Here is an 18,147-nt window from a genome sequence, read left to right as displayed (position 1 = left end):
CTGGCTGCCATCGGTTAGAATCAAATTGTTGTAGCGTTAAGCAGCTGTGTAGTCTGTCTTGTCCTAACCTGTCATTTGACAGATTAAGAAATTGAGGCTTAGAGATGATTATACAAAGAAGCTTGGTGGGGAACTCTGGTTTTCTGACTCTGAAGAGAACACTCTGCTCTGATGCCGTGGTGTCCACAGTATCACTGCCATCACCATTCATTACCAAACATTGGCCATGTACCAGCTACTAAGCCTAGTGAGTCACTATTTTTTCTCTCACTAATTCACAAAACAAATCTATGGAAAAGTTTTAAAATCAACTATATTGACGTCTTAATTTACATATAATAAAGTGCCTTCATTTAAAGTGCACAGTTTGAATTTTGACAGATGAATATGTCCCATGAAATCACCTCTACAACCAGTATATAGAACACTTTCATCACCCCCAAAAGTCTTTCATGTCACTTTTCAGTCCATCCTTCCTCTACCCCTGTCCTCAGGCAACTACTGACCTGTTTTTTGGTCATGATAGAGTGGTCTGCATTTTCTGGGATTTTATATAAATTAAATCATATATATGTATGCTTTTGTGTCTGGCTTTGTTCACTTGTAATGATTGTGAGATTCATCCAGGTGGTTGCATATATCATTGGCCTGTTCATTTTTATTGATAACAATCATTGTATGGGCATGCCACATTTTTGTTATTTGTCCGTTAAAGGACATTTTTATTATTCTTTATCTCCCATATTAAACATGAGCAGATCGAGGCAAAGAAAGTTAACCTGGCCCAAGACCACACAACTTGTAAATGACAGCAAGGTGGGAAGACTACTGTGCTTACCACTGTACCACCAGTGCTGCACAACCCAGACCAGGACTTGAATACAGATCTTGACCCCAGTGTCCTTGCTCTTGGCTTCAGGGCTGTAACAAATGATATGACCCCCAGCTATGGTGGCATCTCCTTCCACAGGTAGGTGTATTAGTGTTAGTTCCCAAATTTGTAATATAGAGCACCCCGCATGATTGATAGAATGCTTAATTCAGTTTCATTAAGAAAGGAGAGAAGAAAATTTTCAGAGAATACCCCGAGTATTTTTTTTCCCTGTCATAAACTTACAATGTGAAATTTGTGATTTGGCCTTTATTTTGGCTCTGGAGTTTTGAAGCATAAAACCCTTCTTGTTAGAGCGTGCACTTGATTTTACCTTCTAGGAGGGAATGCCTCTTCCGGGCATAAATCTCTTGTCCGTGCAGTTATGCCTGAGTCCTTTAATGGAAAATCAGTTCATATGTTACACTTCACACTTGGCTTAGTCCATTTCACTGTATGGGAATGTTTAGAATCCATTATGCAGTAGGAATCATATGTTACATATAACTAGTTTCTGGAATTATCTTTGCTCAGAGAATTACTTGGTTGGCTAGTGAAGGCTGCTTCTTTGAACTTAGAATAACCAATGGGTGGGGAGGCTCCATGAGTGATCGCCCTGAGTCACCCCTGGCCGCTCATTCAGCAGTGACGTTAACAGATATGTGGGCACCTGTAAGGGAACTTACTGGTTCCCTTAAGAAAATCACATCCAGGCTCTTTGAGGTCGTCATTGCTATAAGAGCATTATCCCTGGGAAGGAGCTATTTTCCTTGTACTTGGTAGGGGTGGGCGACTGGCGAGCAATCTCAAAGAAGAAGATGAACCTCAGGGAATAAAGGTGAATGTGTAAAGTTCAGGCCTTCTTCCACCCTAGGCCTTGGGGCCTTCGGGCCTTCGAGAGGACAGCCAGATGTGTCTATACAGTGCCTCCTGTGGCCATGCTGTTCTGGATGCTGGAGATGGTGGCAAGACAGTCCTTGTGCTCCAGGAGCTTCTGATCCAGTGAGGGGCCCTCCTTCCTTCCCTCCCCTTCTTTTATAGAAAACCTTCAGAGCCATGTCTCTCGATGTGTTTCTCAGCATCCAGCCTCCCTCGCTTCACTCTTGGCACCTGGGGAAGATGCCTAGGGAGAGAAGAGGAGCACTTCTTCCCTTAGGCTTCTGAAGGAAGAGAGGAGAAAAGTAGAAAAAGAGATGAACTTTCAAGAGAAGCATGTTTTAGAATGAGAAACAGAGAGTGAGTGATAGTTAGAGGTGGTTTGGGGATATTGGTCAAGCAGAATGTGTTGCATGGGAACTGTTTGCAAAAACATCACCAGCTACAAGCCCAAGTGCCTTTAGAGGCCAGGCAGATGATGTAATCACATGCACAGCAGAAGGGTAGACACTGAAGAATGGTGGGGCCTGTGGTGATCCCAAACAGGAGATGGCACAGCCTAAAGGTTTTCAAATTTGTATTTCAAAAAAATGACAGAATTTTAAAAAATCACTTCATAAACGGAACAAAGTGCATCTGCCAGTTAGATCAGGCCTTTGGGAAATGATTTGCAAGTCCTTCAGAACAGCGGTCGCCAACCTTTCGGACCTCACAGACCACCAGTGGTCCACAGACCACCGGTTGGCGACTGCGGGGTTAGAAGACGATATAGGGTTCTGCTCTAAAGGAACACAGAACTCTGTTGGGGGGACAAAAGATGAAAGGCATTACAGGAATTAGTATAGACAACAGTATGATGAATGGCCAAGGCAGCAAATAGTGGTTGCTATGGGTGGTTGGCATTATTAAGGGCCCTGTGTTCAGAAAAGGAAGTGATCCCAGCAGGTTGAGGGCACTTGAAGAAGATCTTGCTCTGGGCCCTGAAGGATGGGTAGACTTGTTTAAGCGAAGAAAGTGAAAGGCCTTACTGCACATGTGTCAAACACAAGGCCCGTGGGCCAAATCCAGCCCGCCAGGCCTTGCAATGTGGCCCGCACCGCGCTGTCATCACTGCACTCCGCTGTCAGTTTATGACATTGTCAGTTTATGACTGTTCAGTAAACCATTTGGCCCGCGATTTAGGCTGGATTTTAGATTTTGGCCCCTTCTCTGATTGAGTTCGACACCCCTACCTTACGGGCAAGTTGCCTGGCATAATGGGAGACTCCATGTGGAGAAGGAATAAAGAATTCGTGGTAATTAGAAGAGAAGTCATTCTGCAGAGTTAAGCCTTGATTCTGGTTCTCATCTGCACATAATCAATGTCCTCACATAAACAGCCTTTAATGAAATTTGATGACTGCTGATTCGAGGTAGAATCAGCCAGAGCTAACACAATGCTTCAGGGAAGTTGGAACTCATGGTTATGGAGAACAATTGAGAATGATGGACAGCCCAAACCCAAAATGACCTCAGGATCCCCAAATTGTGGGATGGCAAAACTGATTTTTCTACTTAGATGACCATCTTTTAGTGACATAATCATCCATTGTATTCTTGGAATCAAGTTACTTATTTGCTCTAAGGCTTTTAGACTTCTTCTGTCATGGAAAGTTATATATGTTAGAGAAACACGTCAGCTTTGAAATAGGATTGAGCCCAATCTCTGCAAGTGACTTTGGGCAAGTCATTCATCCATTTATTCATTCATTTAACCACCTTTTCTTGAATACCTATTGTGTATAATGCATAGGGCTGGGCACTGGGTATATGATGGTGAACGGAACATTCTTAGTCCTTGTCCTTATAAAGCTTACAATCTAATTAGGGAAATTGGGACTAAATAAGTTGTCACACAACTAAATAAGTAAGGACATATTGTGATGGAATCTGTTATTAGAATTGGGTGATGAGGGAAGGCCACTATGAAGTGACTTAAACTTCAACTTGAAGGGAGATAGAGTTGCCAGCAGTGGGGGGAGAAGTTGGGTGGGAGACCCTGGTAGAGAAAACAGCAGGTGCAAAGGCATGTCACCTACCTAACCCCAGAAGCATCTCCAGGCCTGTTTGGTCTCTTCCAGCTCTTAGAGTGTGAACTCTGCATAGAATGTGAAATTTTAAGGAGGAACATTGAGAGGCACACCAATGGGGAGAAAAATTCCTCATTTCTAAAAAAGGTGAACAGTATTCAAATTGAGACAATCTCTGAAAACACAGATATGGACTCAGCTTTCAAAGTTTACCTGAGAGTTAATTCAAATTAAGAAAGAATTTGTGAGCCTCAAAATATGACTTTAGAATAGGGGTGGGGAAGCTTTTTTCTGCCAAGGGCTATTTGGATACTTATTACCTCGTTTGCAGGCCTTACAAAATTATCAGCTTGAAAATCAGCCTGCTATATTGGGTCAAACATTTAATTAACTCACCCCTAATGCTTTGGCCGGGCCAGGCCAAATGATTTCACAGGCCTTATCACAGCCTGAGGGTGGGACATTCCCTTTCCTCTTTCACAAGTTGGACACAGAAGCTTTAAAAAAAAAAAAAAAAAAAGGATTAGCTCTTTCTTGCATATACTAATAACCGTTGCATCTTGGGGTAACCCAGGACTGTGGGTGGAATTGTCGCCCCTCTTCTGGCAGCTCCCGGTGCCACTTGAGCAAGCCGTGTCCCCCCCTGGAGAGGGCTGTGCTCTTTGCATCCTGGGGTCCAGTTCTCACAGAATCGACTATCTCAAAACCCTAGGAATAATAAATCCTTATTGCCAACCAAAAAGTGTTTAATTCCTAAAGGACAAGCTGAATTGAGCCCCTTCTAGCCAGGGGCAATTGGGGACTTAATTCTGCAAGTGTAGCAATCTGGATGATCTGAGAGCTCCGAGTTTAAGGGTAATTGCTCAATTTTCTATCCATGTCAACAGGGAAAATAGGTAAAAGTGGCTGAACACAGCCAAGCAATGAGGCTGGATGAGATGTGAGATGCCAGACTGTCAGTGGAATTAGAAAAATGCTATCTATAGAGGGCTATCACTCAGTCGCCCTCGCTCTCCCCTCTTCCCATTCATCTCTGTCTTCAGGCTTTCTAACTCTCTTTCGGGTTCTTTCTCACTCTTTGCTTAATCCTTCCACTATATCCTTCATCCCTTCTCCTGCAAGTAGCAGTCATTCTGAGCCTAAACAGCTTTAATGCAGAGAAAGGGAAGGTGGAAAGAATTATTTAAGCGCAGGTCAATTGGAACCCTGATGTCTCCATTCCTTCCTCTTGCTGAGTAAGACTGTTTCATTATATTAGCGTTCCTTCCTTGGGCTCAATACAGCATCAGGGATTTTTCAAGTGGTTCCTAAACCTAGTTCCTTTACCTCTCCAAAAACGATTCTAACAGGCACTGGATTTTTAAATTAAATGTTCCTTAAAATCAATTTGTGTTTTAAATTTAAAGTCATTAGGACTAGATGCTAAGGTCTAGATGCTAGATCCATGCCTCCTCTTCTTTCCCTGACACAAACATGCACAGTAACACCTTTTATTTACACTTATCCACAGCAGGAATGGGGTGGGATAGAGGCGGGGGTGGGGGGCGGGGGTGGGGGGGTGGAGATTAGCGGTCCTATCTTTTGTCTCTGTGCTTTGTTCTCTTAGTGAGATATTGAGTAAGAATTTTGAAAAAGGAAGTCAGTCATGTATTGAAGAAATGGTATTGATAATGCATGTTCAAGTATTTACCAGGAGCCAGCACTGCAGTCCTGCAGTCCTTCCATTATTCTCCCAGTTCTGTGAGGAGCACTGATTATCACCCTTTCACAGAGGAAGAAACTGAAGCTTGTGAAGTTAAGTAACTCCCAGAAGTCACGTGGCTAATAAGTAGTGATGTGCTGGTAAATACAGACATCTTCGCTTATTTATGGTTTTGCTGTCTGCGGTCTCAGTTACCCATAGTCAGGGTGGTCTCAAAATAGTAAATGGAGATTTTCAGAAATAAGCAATTCGTAAGTTTTAACCCATTGTACGCCATAAGCGTCTGTAGATGCAAGTGGCGGACCTTCCCCACACGCCACACGCGTCCATAAAAAGAAATGTTTTCCCTAAATGGCAGCCCTGACCAACTTTAAAATCGTTTTTTCGTGAGAATTTGCAGCTGAAAATATTCAAGAACACCTGAATTGTGAGTAATATATTTATTTTTATATATTCATTGCAAATTGATTTTTTAATTAAATTCAAAACGTCGTGGTGTGTGGGAAAGGTTTCCGTTTTGCATGCAAGGCAGTTAACTTTAAATGGCACGATGTTCTGAGTAACGTGGCGAAAGCGCCCTTTGTCCCACTCTGTCCCTCCTAGGACGTGACTCTTCCCTTTGTCCAGCATATTTATGCTGTGTGCACTCTGCGTGTTAGTCACTTAGTAGCTGCCTCTGTTATCAGATCAGTTGTCAAAGTGAGAGAGAACTACACTCACATAGCTTTTATCACAGTATTTGTTATAATTGTTCTGTTCTACTACTAGTTGTTAATCTCTTACTGTGCCTAATTTAGAAATCAAACTTTTTCATACCTATGTACATATAGGAAAAAACATAGTATGTATGGGGTTTGGTTCTACCTCAGTTTCAGGCATCTGCTGCGGGTCTTGACACCTGTGCAGATAAGGGGCGGAGGGCTACTGTATTTAACATCCAGCTCTTGGTGGGGGGAGACAGCTTCATTGGTAGTGTTTGCCAGTTTCTGTGGTGTAAATACTTGCACCATGGTTGGTTTCAGGCTCCCAACATGACATAATCGACCACAGATCTGGGAAGAGATGGTCAGTAGCACACTAGTGCGTATATCATATTTTCATCATACTGTAACAGTAGATGTCAATAATTTCGAGAGCATAGTTAAAGTAAGATATAGTAATATTTAGGAAACGGTGAGTTTTGAGCATTACCTTTCTTTTTAATGTAGTTTATTTCATTGCAAAGTCTATAATCTTTAATAATGTTTAGGTTTCACAACCTGCATGCAGAATTCCTAAAAACTTAGCCTTTGGTTCTTACAAGCCAGCACGAACCAGCTGCTCTAGTCCGCCACCACTAGTAGTGGCGGAGCTGGAATTCAGACATGGGCTTTGGGCATCATCCGCCCTCATGGCCTCCCTCTTTGCTGTGGAAAGTGGTAGGCTCGTTTCTCAGGCTTGCTGGCTGAGGAGGCTTGTCTCCACTCAGATTGGATATTGGCTCTCCTGTCCTGATGCACAGACTTAACTGCTGGCCCATGTCTTCAGCTCTGCTGAGCCTCCCACTGTGAAGTCATGTCTACAACAAACCCGGGCTGAGTAGAGAAGAGCCAGAGGCCGGGTGTTTAAAACTCTGTGACATGAAGCAGAATCTTCAGTCTTCACCAGTCCTCTCTTTCTTGTCATGGTTTCTCTTCTATCAAATCCATTGCGATTGCTTTTAGATAATGAATTCTTATGTCTATGCTGTGTCCTCTGGAGAGGAGAACTCATCATCCTCTACCTTACCCTGGTCCAAGCATAGCCCGGAGTCTGGCCCAGCCCTCCTGCTTCTTTGGCAGAACTGGGACAGACCTCGTTATGCCCCTGGTGGTGCCCTGAAATCTCTAGGTCACACCAGACTTTCCAAACTTACCTTCATGAGCATCTCTGCCTGAAACACAGTTGGTAGTGACCTCTCGGGGTTCCATTTACTTTGTTCATGTGAGAGGCTTACCTGCATGTCCCCATCTGAAGAGTCAAAAGGGGGAGAATGCAGGTCTTGTGCCATGCACTCTAGAAATGAAGTAGGTTGCAATACCTCCCTCCAGGAACACAGAGAAAGCTACGACAGCATTCTATCATGCTACCGTCTGGAGGAGTGTGATTAATAATAAATCATCCAACATTAAGCGCTGACAAGTCAAAGACAGCTGACTCTCCCTGAAATCATGATAGAGATCAGGGTATTTGTTCTGTGACTCCTTGGATTCTGTCTTGGCTGAATACAGAAGACAGGATCAGGATAGGACAAAACCAATCCCCTTTACTTTGTGACTGTCCCAGATGTGACTGCTTTAAGCAGTGCTCGGCTCTCTGGGAGAGGCACGGGACTTGTCCACACAGTTGTGAAGGAATGCATGAATGAGTGATGAGAGGAGGTGAGAGGCCTTGAATGCAGACAGGCCCATATTGGTGAGGACCACTGCCCAGGGAGATCTTAGACCACTTAGATTTGTATTAACTGGAAAGAAACGCGGCTCTAGGATGTCTGTTCAAAAGATGGAGTCTGTATAAAGAGCCATAATGTTTTCTGCAATGAGAAGAGAAGGTAGAGTTGCAGAGCTGCTCCAAAATAGTCTTTGCAACCAAAATGACAGCAAGTTGTGGCCTCGGATGACTAGTAGCATTGTGGCTTTGTGTTCTCCCAAATACACGGCCACGATGCATTACTTAGTTGGAAGACTGACGGCCAGATACTGCTTAGGTGAGGTGGGAAGGGACAGGCATGTTTATGCATCTGGGTTGGACATAGCACATCACTTACCCCTCAGGTGGAGAAGTCTTTTCTTGCTGACTTCTCACCCATGGAAATTAGTTCCCAAAGAAGGATCTATTCTAGCTAGGGCAGAAATCTCAAGGAGAGGTACAGGGGACCTTTTACCCTAGCAAGAAATGAACTTAATCTAGCTTTAGTTCTACCAACTTTCTAAAAATTCACATGTTCAGTGTGTGTGTGTGTGTGTGTGTGTGTGTGTGTGTGTGTTCGTCTGTCTATACACACACAGGACACATATTGGGAATGTGATTCCTGAGTCCATAAGTGTGGTTGACAGACTAGGTTTACCTAAAAGGCCCTTTAAGAGAAAGTTCTTGAAAGATGATTACAGAATTGAGACACCATCATTTAAAAGTGCCCGAGGCGAACGCCTTTGAAAATTGCAGCAGTGGAGGGACAGAGAAAGAACCACACAGCCCTTGATTGTTGAGTGGCTCCCTCAGGACCCTTTCCCCCCTCCCCCTCTGTTTCTCATCTGATAAGAGAGAGAGCAGCAGTAAGACTCCTCATCTATCTTATGAAAATTCGATTCGGAATGGCTGTGATCAAAACCAGCTGGCTGTCACCAGCAGTGGCCTTGCACGGAGGGGACCGCTCAGAAGAGTTCCGTGTGTGAGGGTGGCACGGGTGGCACTGATCAAAGTAGCATTTTTTTAATAAATATATATAAGGAAAATACAAAACTAAGGATTTATTATGAAAGCAGTGTAGTTTGTCTTGTTTTTTTGAGTGTAACACAAAGAGGATGAAATAGAATCAGATATGCCTGGTTTCTAACACACTTCTTCTGGCGGCTCTGAGAAGGAGTTTTCTGTCACTCATCTTGGGTCCTATTGAAGAGAGTGGAGAGTTACTCAGTTTCCATTCCTTCCAGCCACTTTATTCCTCTAAAATTTTAAAGACCTTTACCCCTCCTTGTTCTTCACATAACTCAACAGATCAAAGCTGGAACCACCACGGAGCTCTGAGAGCTGTTGGAATGGCGAAGAGCATTGCTATTCATTGTTCTTTGTTTTCTCCAACTGTCCATAGCCAGTGATGCAATGTTCCCTAGAGGTCACCGCAGCAGGTCCTCCCAATGCCAGGCTCCGGGGCTGAATGGATCTTTTCCCATAGAGAACCTTGTTGAGCTGTGCTTGTCTCTTGCGAGCACTACCTTTGAATTGTTCTGAAGGCTCCATCCTGGTTGATGACCCTTTGCATGGCTGATACAGATTCTTTTTTACAAATATATTTTATTGGTTTTTTTACAGAGAGGAAGAGAGAGGGATAGAGAGTTAGAAATATCGATGAGAGAGAATCATCAATCAGCTGCCTTTTGCACACCCCCTACTGGGGATATGCCCACAACCAAGGTACATGCCCTTGACCGGAATCGAACCTGGGACCTTTCAGTCCACAGGCCGACGCTCTATCCACTGAGTTAAACTGGTTTTGGCAGATTCTTTTTTTATTGATTTTTTTAGAGTGAGGGGAAGGGAGAGGGAGAGAGAGAGAGAAACATTGATGTGAGAGTGAAACATGAATTGGCTGCATCGCGTATACCCCCTCCCAGGGATCAAGCTGGAACCCTGGGTATGTGCCCTGATGGGGACTGAACTGGCAATCTTTGGTGCACGGAATGATGTTCAACCAACTGAGCCACACTGGCCAGGGCAATACAGAATCTTATTCAGCACTCAATGGACTTCGGGTGATGGGAAAAACCTTATTCTGAGGTGTTGCATTCCTGGTTCCTTCAGAAACGTTACAACATCCCTCTGTGGAAGATATGATGAGATCTGGCTTTCACAGGCCATGATAGACCACGAGCTGAGTCGCCACTCTTAGCAAAGCCCCTTTTCTGCTCATGAACCAGCAACACTCATTGTGCTGAGGCTGGGCTTATCTCAGAAACCGAAATCAGTCTGAACCCCCCTCTCCAACCCATCGTCCACCAGCAGAATCCCCACAACTTGGGGGCTGTGAGGAACAATCAGCTATTTTGATCTTAAGGTCTGTGATCTTCCCCCAGCAGCATTAGGAGAGATTCGGCTTGGCAGGAGCATGGCGGTATTTCAACATATAGGACACGGGTGAAAATCAAATGAACAAACCCAACCTGGCACCTCCGGATGGTGCATCTTTTCCCCTCTGCTGCTCTATCACATTCTTCTTCCGGGACCTGCTCCCGGACATTCTGCAGCACCTTGGGCCACGCAGTTAGCTCACGGCCAGTCACGGCTCTCAGCCTTGGCAGCCTGGCTCTTTAGCCAACATCACAGTTTCCAGACTCTTTTCTCTTTGCCTTTCTCCCACTCTGCCTGTAATGAGTGCAGGCTGGGCCGGCTTGAGTCGGGTGAAACACAAGAGATAAGTCCTCATAAAGCCAGGAACCTGCAGGCGGGTCTTTGCCCTTCGAACTGTGACTCTGGGAGAGCAGAGACCGATGGTGCTGGGCCCGGCCTCACTCAGGAGCTCCTCTGAGACTGTCTCTTCCCCTTGTTCCTTCGGGTGTTTGAAGCCTGTTGCCTACTGCTTTCCCCTTTTCTTCTCCCTTTAAAAAAAAATTCTCCATTTTTTCACTTAGAAAAAAATTATTTATACGATTGAGATCCACTAATTAAAGCCATTTTCTGGTATTTGGTTACTGGAGTGTTTGATGTCTCTCTGACAAGACCATGAAATGCACGGAGTATCCACAGGGACAGAATTTGCTGAACACGGCTCTTTGTAAATGAGGGGACAGTGTCGCCGCAGCTCATGAATATGAAACGCCCATGATGCCACCTCAGTGGACTTGGGAACACAGATGAATCCTGTCACGGGCTAAATGAGACCAATTTCTTTCACTTAACTTCATCTTCAATCAGACCTTCTTCCATTTGCCTGTTTAAAATTCCCTATACGTGATGCAGAAGGTAACGGCGTTCAGTAAAACAAAGTTTTGCAGCGGCAGAGAAAAATTATGATTTCTGGTTTAAGTTGCCATCTCTTAAAACTGTGGATGTTGCTTCCTTTTGCTTATGAGCTCTGCTGAGGTCTGTTGACTCTGGTCACAAAATTAGGGGTTGCTTGTATTGGAGTGTCTCTAAACAGTATTTTCGGATCCCTTTCATGTTGATTGGTTGTTGAACTTAGCTGTGGAGGGTGGCTGTGGGCCCATCACGGCCTGTGGGTGCTCTGCAGTGGCCAGGGCACTGAGTGGGAAGAGATTGTGTGTTACCAGGCAGGGCCTTTGGCATTGAGAGCTCAGTTAGTGGTTGAAGCGAGGGACAGATGTCATCAGTATAAGGACCTCAAGGAACCTGGTAAGTTAGACCAACCTTGTATTACTTACTAAGGCGTCAGGGTAAGTGCTGGAGGATAGCACAGTCTTTACGGAGCTCTAGAAACCATAGTGACCAGGAAATTCCACTCAAAGCCCCAGCCAGCCTCCTTGAGCATCACCCCATGTACCAAGAGGTCACTGGTTCGATTCCCAGTCAGGGCACATGCTCTGTTGCAGATTCACTCAATCCTCAGTAATGGGTGTGCAAGAGGCAGCCCAGCCATGTTTCTCCCTTTTCCTCTCTTGCTTTAAAAAAGAAAAAAGAATAAAAACATGTTTTGTTCTGTTTTTAAAGAAAAAAGAAAGCTCCAACCAAGAAATCAGCAAATCAAAAAAGTAGACCCTAAAGGGACATAGAGAGGAAGGCTTCTGTGGGACTCAGAGCCAGATTGGTGCTCTGGAGACAATGCACTGTTTTCATGCTGCTCCGATTAGCCTTGTTGTAGGAAAGTAGCGAGTCAGGGCACATAATGAGGGAGAGCATTAGCTTCTTTTTTTTAAAGAAGCTTTTTATTTTATTTTTTTCATCAGAGAGGAAGGGAGAGGGAGAAATAGAAACATCAATGATGAGAGAATCATTGATCAGCTACCTGTTGCACGCCCCCTGTTGCATGGCTGATACAGATTCTTTAAAAAAATATATATTTTATTGATTTTTTTTACAGAGAGGAAGGGAGAGGGATAGAGAGTTAGAAATATCGATGAGAGAGAATCATCAATCATATGCCTCTTGCACACCCCCTACAGGGGATGTGCCTACAACCTTGGGAATAGAGCCTGCAACCTTGGCATGTGCCCTTGACCGGAATCGAACCTGGGACCTTTCATTCCGCAGTCCGATGCTCTATCTACTGAGCAAAACGGGCTAGGGTAAGAGAATTAGCTTCTTTATGGCTATTGGTATCAAAAGAAATACCCAAGAGCAGAGGACATTGAGTGAAAAGTGGAAGCTGTTTGTCAGCAGGCAGTGTCTCACCTCTAGAAGGCATCTTTGTGCCTTTGCAAAGAGCACAGGTGAGGTGTGGACAAGCTCTGGGTCAGTCAGACAGGAGTGGGAAGCCTGGTTCTGTTATTAATGGTTTCACCTAGTGCAAACTGCTTAATGTTCTCAGCCTCAGTGTTCTCATCTGGAAAATGGGCAGGAGTAAATGAGAAAATGATGGTAGAGACCTATATAGTTTTTCTCTCCATGCTCAATATTATCTCTGTTAAATGAATCCAAATAGCATAGCACTTAGCATTTTATAAAGATTGTTGCACCTAATATTCAACAACAACTGAATGCATTGGGCACGATTATACCAATTTCATAGATGAGGAAACTGAGGCACAGAGAGGATAAAGTCACACAGCTAGGACATGGGAGAGTTGAAGCCAGCCATCCTACCTCCAGAGCCTGCACTCTTAACTGCTGGACAGGAGTCCTACCCATATGCTTAACTCATCGTTTCTGTTCATGTTCTTCAGCATCGTGGAAGAAAATGAGAATAAAGTCAACATAATTATTAGGTTTTAAAAAATAGCGGTAGCTTTCAACAGTACTCTTGTATTTCTCTTGTTGTATCTATTAAAATCCTGAGCGTTTGAAAGTTAAACTTGACAACCTGAATCAGACTGGGTCACCAGTCCAGGTTTACACACAACTAGCTGTGCTGTGTGCAGGTGGGGCCATTTCGTGTAGGTAATTTTGTGAAGAGGTGAATTTCTCAAGTCCATTTTCTTTTTCTAGATTTGTTCATGGTATGTGTGTGGGGTTAGGGCAAGGTGGGAGCGGGAGGCGGGGGGGTGGAGGGAACGCGGAAGGAGAGAAAGAACAGAAATTCCCAAGAACATATTATGTACACGTGAGCAAGAACTTGTCCGTGATTATAAATCAGAAACTGTAAAATTGTGAAGTTGTTTGAAGTTTGCCCAAAACCTGCTCCACCGCCACCTGTTCCACTGGGGCCGGGAGTTGGATGGCCTGACTCTGCTGCGATGGCTCAAGCTGTCACTGCACCGGAATGTTCCAGCTTGCCTTGGCCTGGCTGTCATCGCTGGCTCTGTCCCACTCAGGCGGTGCACCGGGTTCTGTCGGGCACCAGGCTTCCAATTAGAGAGAAATCCCACTGTGTGGCCAGCCCCACCAGTGCCACTCTGAGAGGCGCCTGTGCCAAGGCCCAGACTGACCTCTGAACTGTCACAGATGGGCCAGCCCCACACTCCCTGGTGCACATTTGGAGGAGGGGGTGGGGATGAAGCGCGAGGCCTGTGGGGAGTCAGGGTGGACACTGGGCCGCAGTGCAGTTCTCAGAGCTGGAGAAGCTGGGCAGAGTTGACAGGGCCCAAATGCTAGTGTTGTGGAGGGAAAGGGGACTTCGGGAAGACCCGTCCTGAGCCCTACACTCAGCATGGGGCACTTTCTTACCAACTTCTGAATATTCATCTCAGGCTGGACTCGGCGTCCGAGGAGGGCCAGGAGCAGCTAACTGGATCACTCCAAAACTGTCACACTGCTGATGGCACATGGCACAGCCAGCCTCCCCCCACCCTGCTGCTGGGTCTGCGCCTCACACCAGCCTGGGGGCCCCGCCGCCCTGGCTCCGGCACTGTCAGCGGCAGCCCTCACCGTGGAGTGTTAGTCACAGAGCGAGAATGAGGAAGAAAGCTACAATAAATTTCCATTAGCATACGACAGAATCTTAGAGAATTCCATCTCTAATTCTTTAGCAGGATAGGGAGATGCAGTCTAACGCTGAGCAGCTTCTTTCTAAGAGGACTTGCTGAATGTGCTTCATCATTTGGGGGGAGAGGTGGTTGAATATGTCTATTTTCCCTATCAGCCATTTCTTTTCTTTTCCCTTTTTAAAAAAAAAATATATTTTATTGATTTTTTTACAGAGAGGAAGGAGAGGGATAGAGAGCTAGAAACATCAATGAGAGAGAAACATCGACCAGCTGCCTCCTGCACACCCCCCATCAGGGATGTGCCCACAACCAAGGTACATGCCCCTTGACCGGAATCGAATCTAGGACCCTTCAGTCCGCAGACCGATGCTCTATCCACTGAGCCAAACCATTTTGGCGCAGCCATTTCTTTTTATTTTACCTCTTCATTCTTTTAATCACTATCTTTCTTCGCCTGTCTCTTTCTCTGTGTGTCTTATTTTCTGTGTCTCCCTTTCATACTTTCTCTTTTTCCAGGTACAGCATCCGGAATGTCACAGTCTGAAGCAGTAGTAAAGACTCCGGGCTTGGAACTGCCACACAAATACGTGGGCTTCACTTTGACTGCAGTTTAAGTCCTGAATAGCCTGAAAGAGGCGAGGGTCTTCATTTTTTTGAAATGATTCTGCATCTCGTTTAAAAATAATATTGCATTCAATCCATGGAAGCAGAAATGAAGGGTTTTTCACTTTCCTCTCTGGGATTTTCCCCTTCCTTTTGATATTTGTGTTACTTTGGGAATTCTGACACTGTCTCAGCCCAGTTGGTCTTTTTCCGGCCTTACCTCTTTGTTCGCTCTGCCCCTCTCTGCAGTCTGGTTAAAACAAAGAAAACCCCTCTGCCAGTCAGCAATACTCACTGGAGAAGGACATTCTTCTGTCGGGTGTTAGGTTGTCCCCAGGAGAGCATGGGCTATTTTTGTACCTTAAGTCAGTTGCCACAATTAAGTGATGTCTGTGTTTCTCCATTTGCATGACTTTGTTAAATTGGTGAAGGAAGTGACTCCTTCTATGTCTGTATGTCTGTCTCATATGGAGAGTCCAGGCAAGGAAAGTCTCTGTGCGACAGCAAGAGAAGCATCATCTTTAGAAGCAGCACTGTTTTGCAGTAGACCTGGCAAATGCAGGCCTGGTCTCGGATACACGGCTGGGAGCCAGGCTGTAGCATTACGTGTCAAGTGACCTTCAGACGCAGGCTCAGGGCCATGGAGACTGTGATGATTGCAAGGACTACAATGAGCTAATGCACATGTGCACCTTGGTCACGGGGAGGTCAGTGACCTTCACCTCATGGCACTGCGCCTTCTCAGTTCCTCTGTTTCCAGGCCTATTCACTGATTCCTCTTCCCTCTTTCCCTCTAATGCTGTCTGGGAGCTCTTCTCATTTCTTTACATTTCTCCTTGGAGACCCAAACCAGTTACTCCGAACCTGGAGTGAACATCAGGATCGCCGAAGAAATCTTAGGGAAAATACAGATGCCTGAGCCCTACGCCGGAGGTTCTAACCCAGCTGGTTCTGGGGTAAAGCCTAGGATTGGGACTTGTTGACATTCTACCTTTGATTCTAATGTGCACCTGTAGTTCAGTCCCATAGCCCTGGACTGGGAGCCCCTGGAGGCCAGAGACTGTGTCTCTCCATTCTGCCTGAGCTGGTAGCCCCATGCTGGCCGGCTGAAGGAATAAGTAATATATAAAGAAGCAGGTAAGATCCCGCTTCATGCTGCTGACAGTTTTGCTGCCTCTTCTCATTGCAGATATTCCTGTTATTCCGGATCTGGAAGAAGTTCAAGAAGAAGATTTTGTGTTGCAGGTGGCAGCCCCTCCCAGGTATGTTAGATTATAAAGCTGGAGGGAGGCAGGGAACATGTGAACTGATACACTTCAAATGCCACCCACAGTGGTGCTGCCCCCCAGTGCAGGCCCAGATGCTGGTGGAGGGCTCCTCCCAGGGTTCCCATTTTATTAGACATTTTCTTCCCAGGTTGGTCTTCCCTAGCTGCCTAGGAGGCTCTGTGGACAGTGGCCCAGCAGCACTCCTGCAACTGGTCCTGCCTCTGGTTCTTCCTCACACTCTCTCTCCTGCAGCGTCCAGGTAAACCGGGTGATGACCTACCGTGACCTGGACAATGACCTCATGAAGTGCGCAGCCTTTCAGACCCTGGTGAGTGGAGATGCTCCTGCATAGAGGGCGGGGCTCCAGGCAGCATCCCCAGGGATTTTTCATCTCCTCCAGGGGCCTCTGAGGTTGCCCGGCAACAGTCCTTTTGCTGGAGGCATCGTCCTTGGGTATTGCGGGCCGCACATTCCAGTGTTTTCCAGCGCAGCTCCCACCTGCTTCCATGGCTGCCCACTCGGGGTCAATAGATAAGCAGGCCTAGAGAAAGGCTGCTGCCATGCCTTGCCCTCCTGATGTTGACCTTCCTCCAAAGAATGCCCAGCGTGCGGGGTATCGTGGCGTTCCCTCAGTGGCTGTGTGGTCCACTCACATTCTTACTCTTTCAGGAAGCATTCCTGTAGCTCTGGGTTTGGGAAGTCTGCCCCCCACAACCTGATCCTCCTCACTTTACAAGAGTTAATTGTAAAGTACATCTTTCTTGAAATGCATATCCATTTTTAAATGCACATCCATTTTTAAAAATATATATATATATATATTTTTGCATTCACAGGATGGAGTGATCGACTTGAAGCTCCTCACCAAAGTACTTGCGCCAGAACAGGAAGTTAGGGAAGTACGTAGCAGTAGCAGCTTCCTGCTCCCTCAGCTGCATCATTCCTCTAACCAGCTGGCTCCCCAGGCTGACCCCTGCCTCCCTGGCTGCTGGGCTTGGGTGGTGGGCTCTGGCTGCAGGGAAAGGCCTTCCTTTGTCTCAAGAAAGTTAGCGGTACCTCTCTCGGCAGGAGGACGTCGGCTGGGACTGGGACCATCTGTACACTGAGGTGTCCTCAGAGCTTCTCACCGAGTGAGACCTGCTGCAGGCAGAGGAGGAGGACCCCGTGGGACAGTCTGCACACACCTGAGCCCTTGGGGCAACAGACCACTCTCTGCACAGAATAACCTCCGCTTTGGACTTTTTAAAGTCCACTTTGGACTTTTTAAAAAATTCAATAGGCCTAAAACTAAAAAAGCTTGCAAAGAGCTTAGAATTTTCATACGGAATATTTTGTAATAAAAATACTTATTTTCAGGAGACTGCATTGATCTTTCAGTTGTAATAAATTGCTTTTTTCTTTTAAAATTGTTTTTATTTAATCCTCACCAGAGGATATTTTTTCCATTGATTTCTAGAGAAAGTAGAAGGAAGGGAAGTGGGGGGAGAGAGAGAGAAACATCAACATGAGAGAGAGACATCAATTGGTTGCCTCCCTTACACGCCCCCACAGGGGCTGAGGAACCTGCAACCGAGGCACATACCCTTGCCAGGGAATCGAACCCACGACCGTTTGGTCCACAGGCCAGTGCTCTAACCATTGAGCAATGGACCAGGGCTAAATTGTTTTTTTTTCCTATGGCTCTCTCTTCCATTTCTTTGCAGCACCCTCTTGGAAAGATTCATGGAGATGAAGGAAGCAACTTTTAAACAATTTTATGAGAGCTCTGCCTACTATGGAAGAGCATGAGGGAAAGCTAGCTCAGGGAGAAAAGGAATGACACTCCTCCTTGAAGTTATTCAATCACAGAGGCCACAGCAGTTCCCTGGAGCATCTGCCTGTAAGCTTCAGGGGTAAGGGGGTTGCAAGCGGCTGCCTGCTGGGTGGCCTGGCGGACACCTTTCTTACTGCGGACTTTCGGTTGAATTAGTGAAGTTACACTATC

The 18,147-nt window shown here is 45.7% G+C and overlaps 1 protein-coding gene across 1 annotated transcript in view; it reads left to right on the top strand.

Annotated features, from left to right (window-relative positions):
* The window catches only part of IFT43 (intraflagellar transport 43), a 72,470-nt gene extending 54,947 nt beyond the window's left edge, over window positions 1-17,523 (top strand). The window contains exons 6-9 of the mRNA XM_084893754.1: window positions 16,085-16,157; window positions 16,416-16,491; window positions 17,000-17,062; window positions 17,232-17,523. Of these exons, the coding sequence (XP_084749880.1) occupies window positions 16,085-16,157; window positions 16,416-16,491; window positions 17,000-17,062; window positions 17,232-17,297 (278 nt within the window). The 3' untranslated portion in view covers window positions 17,298-17,523. The remainder of the gene's footprint in view (window positions 1-16,084; window positions 16,158-16,415; window positions 16,492-16,999; window positions 17,063-17,231) is intronic.
* Window positions 17,524-18,147: the final 624 nt, after the last annotated feature.

This window comes from Pipistrellus hanaki (assembly GCF_964339955.1).
Source record: "Pipistrellus hanaki genome assembly, chromosome: 1".
In the NCBI taxonomy this organism is placed as follows: Eukaryota; Metazoa; Chordata; class Mammalia; order Chiroptera; family Vespertilionidae; genus Pipistrellus; species Pipistrellus hanaki.
This window is presented reverse-complemented; position numbering and strand designations above follow the sequence as displayed.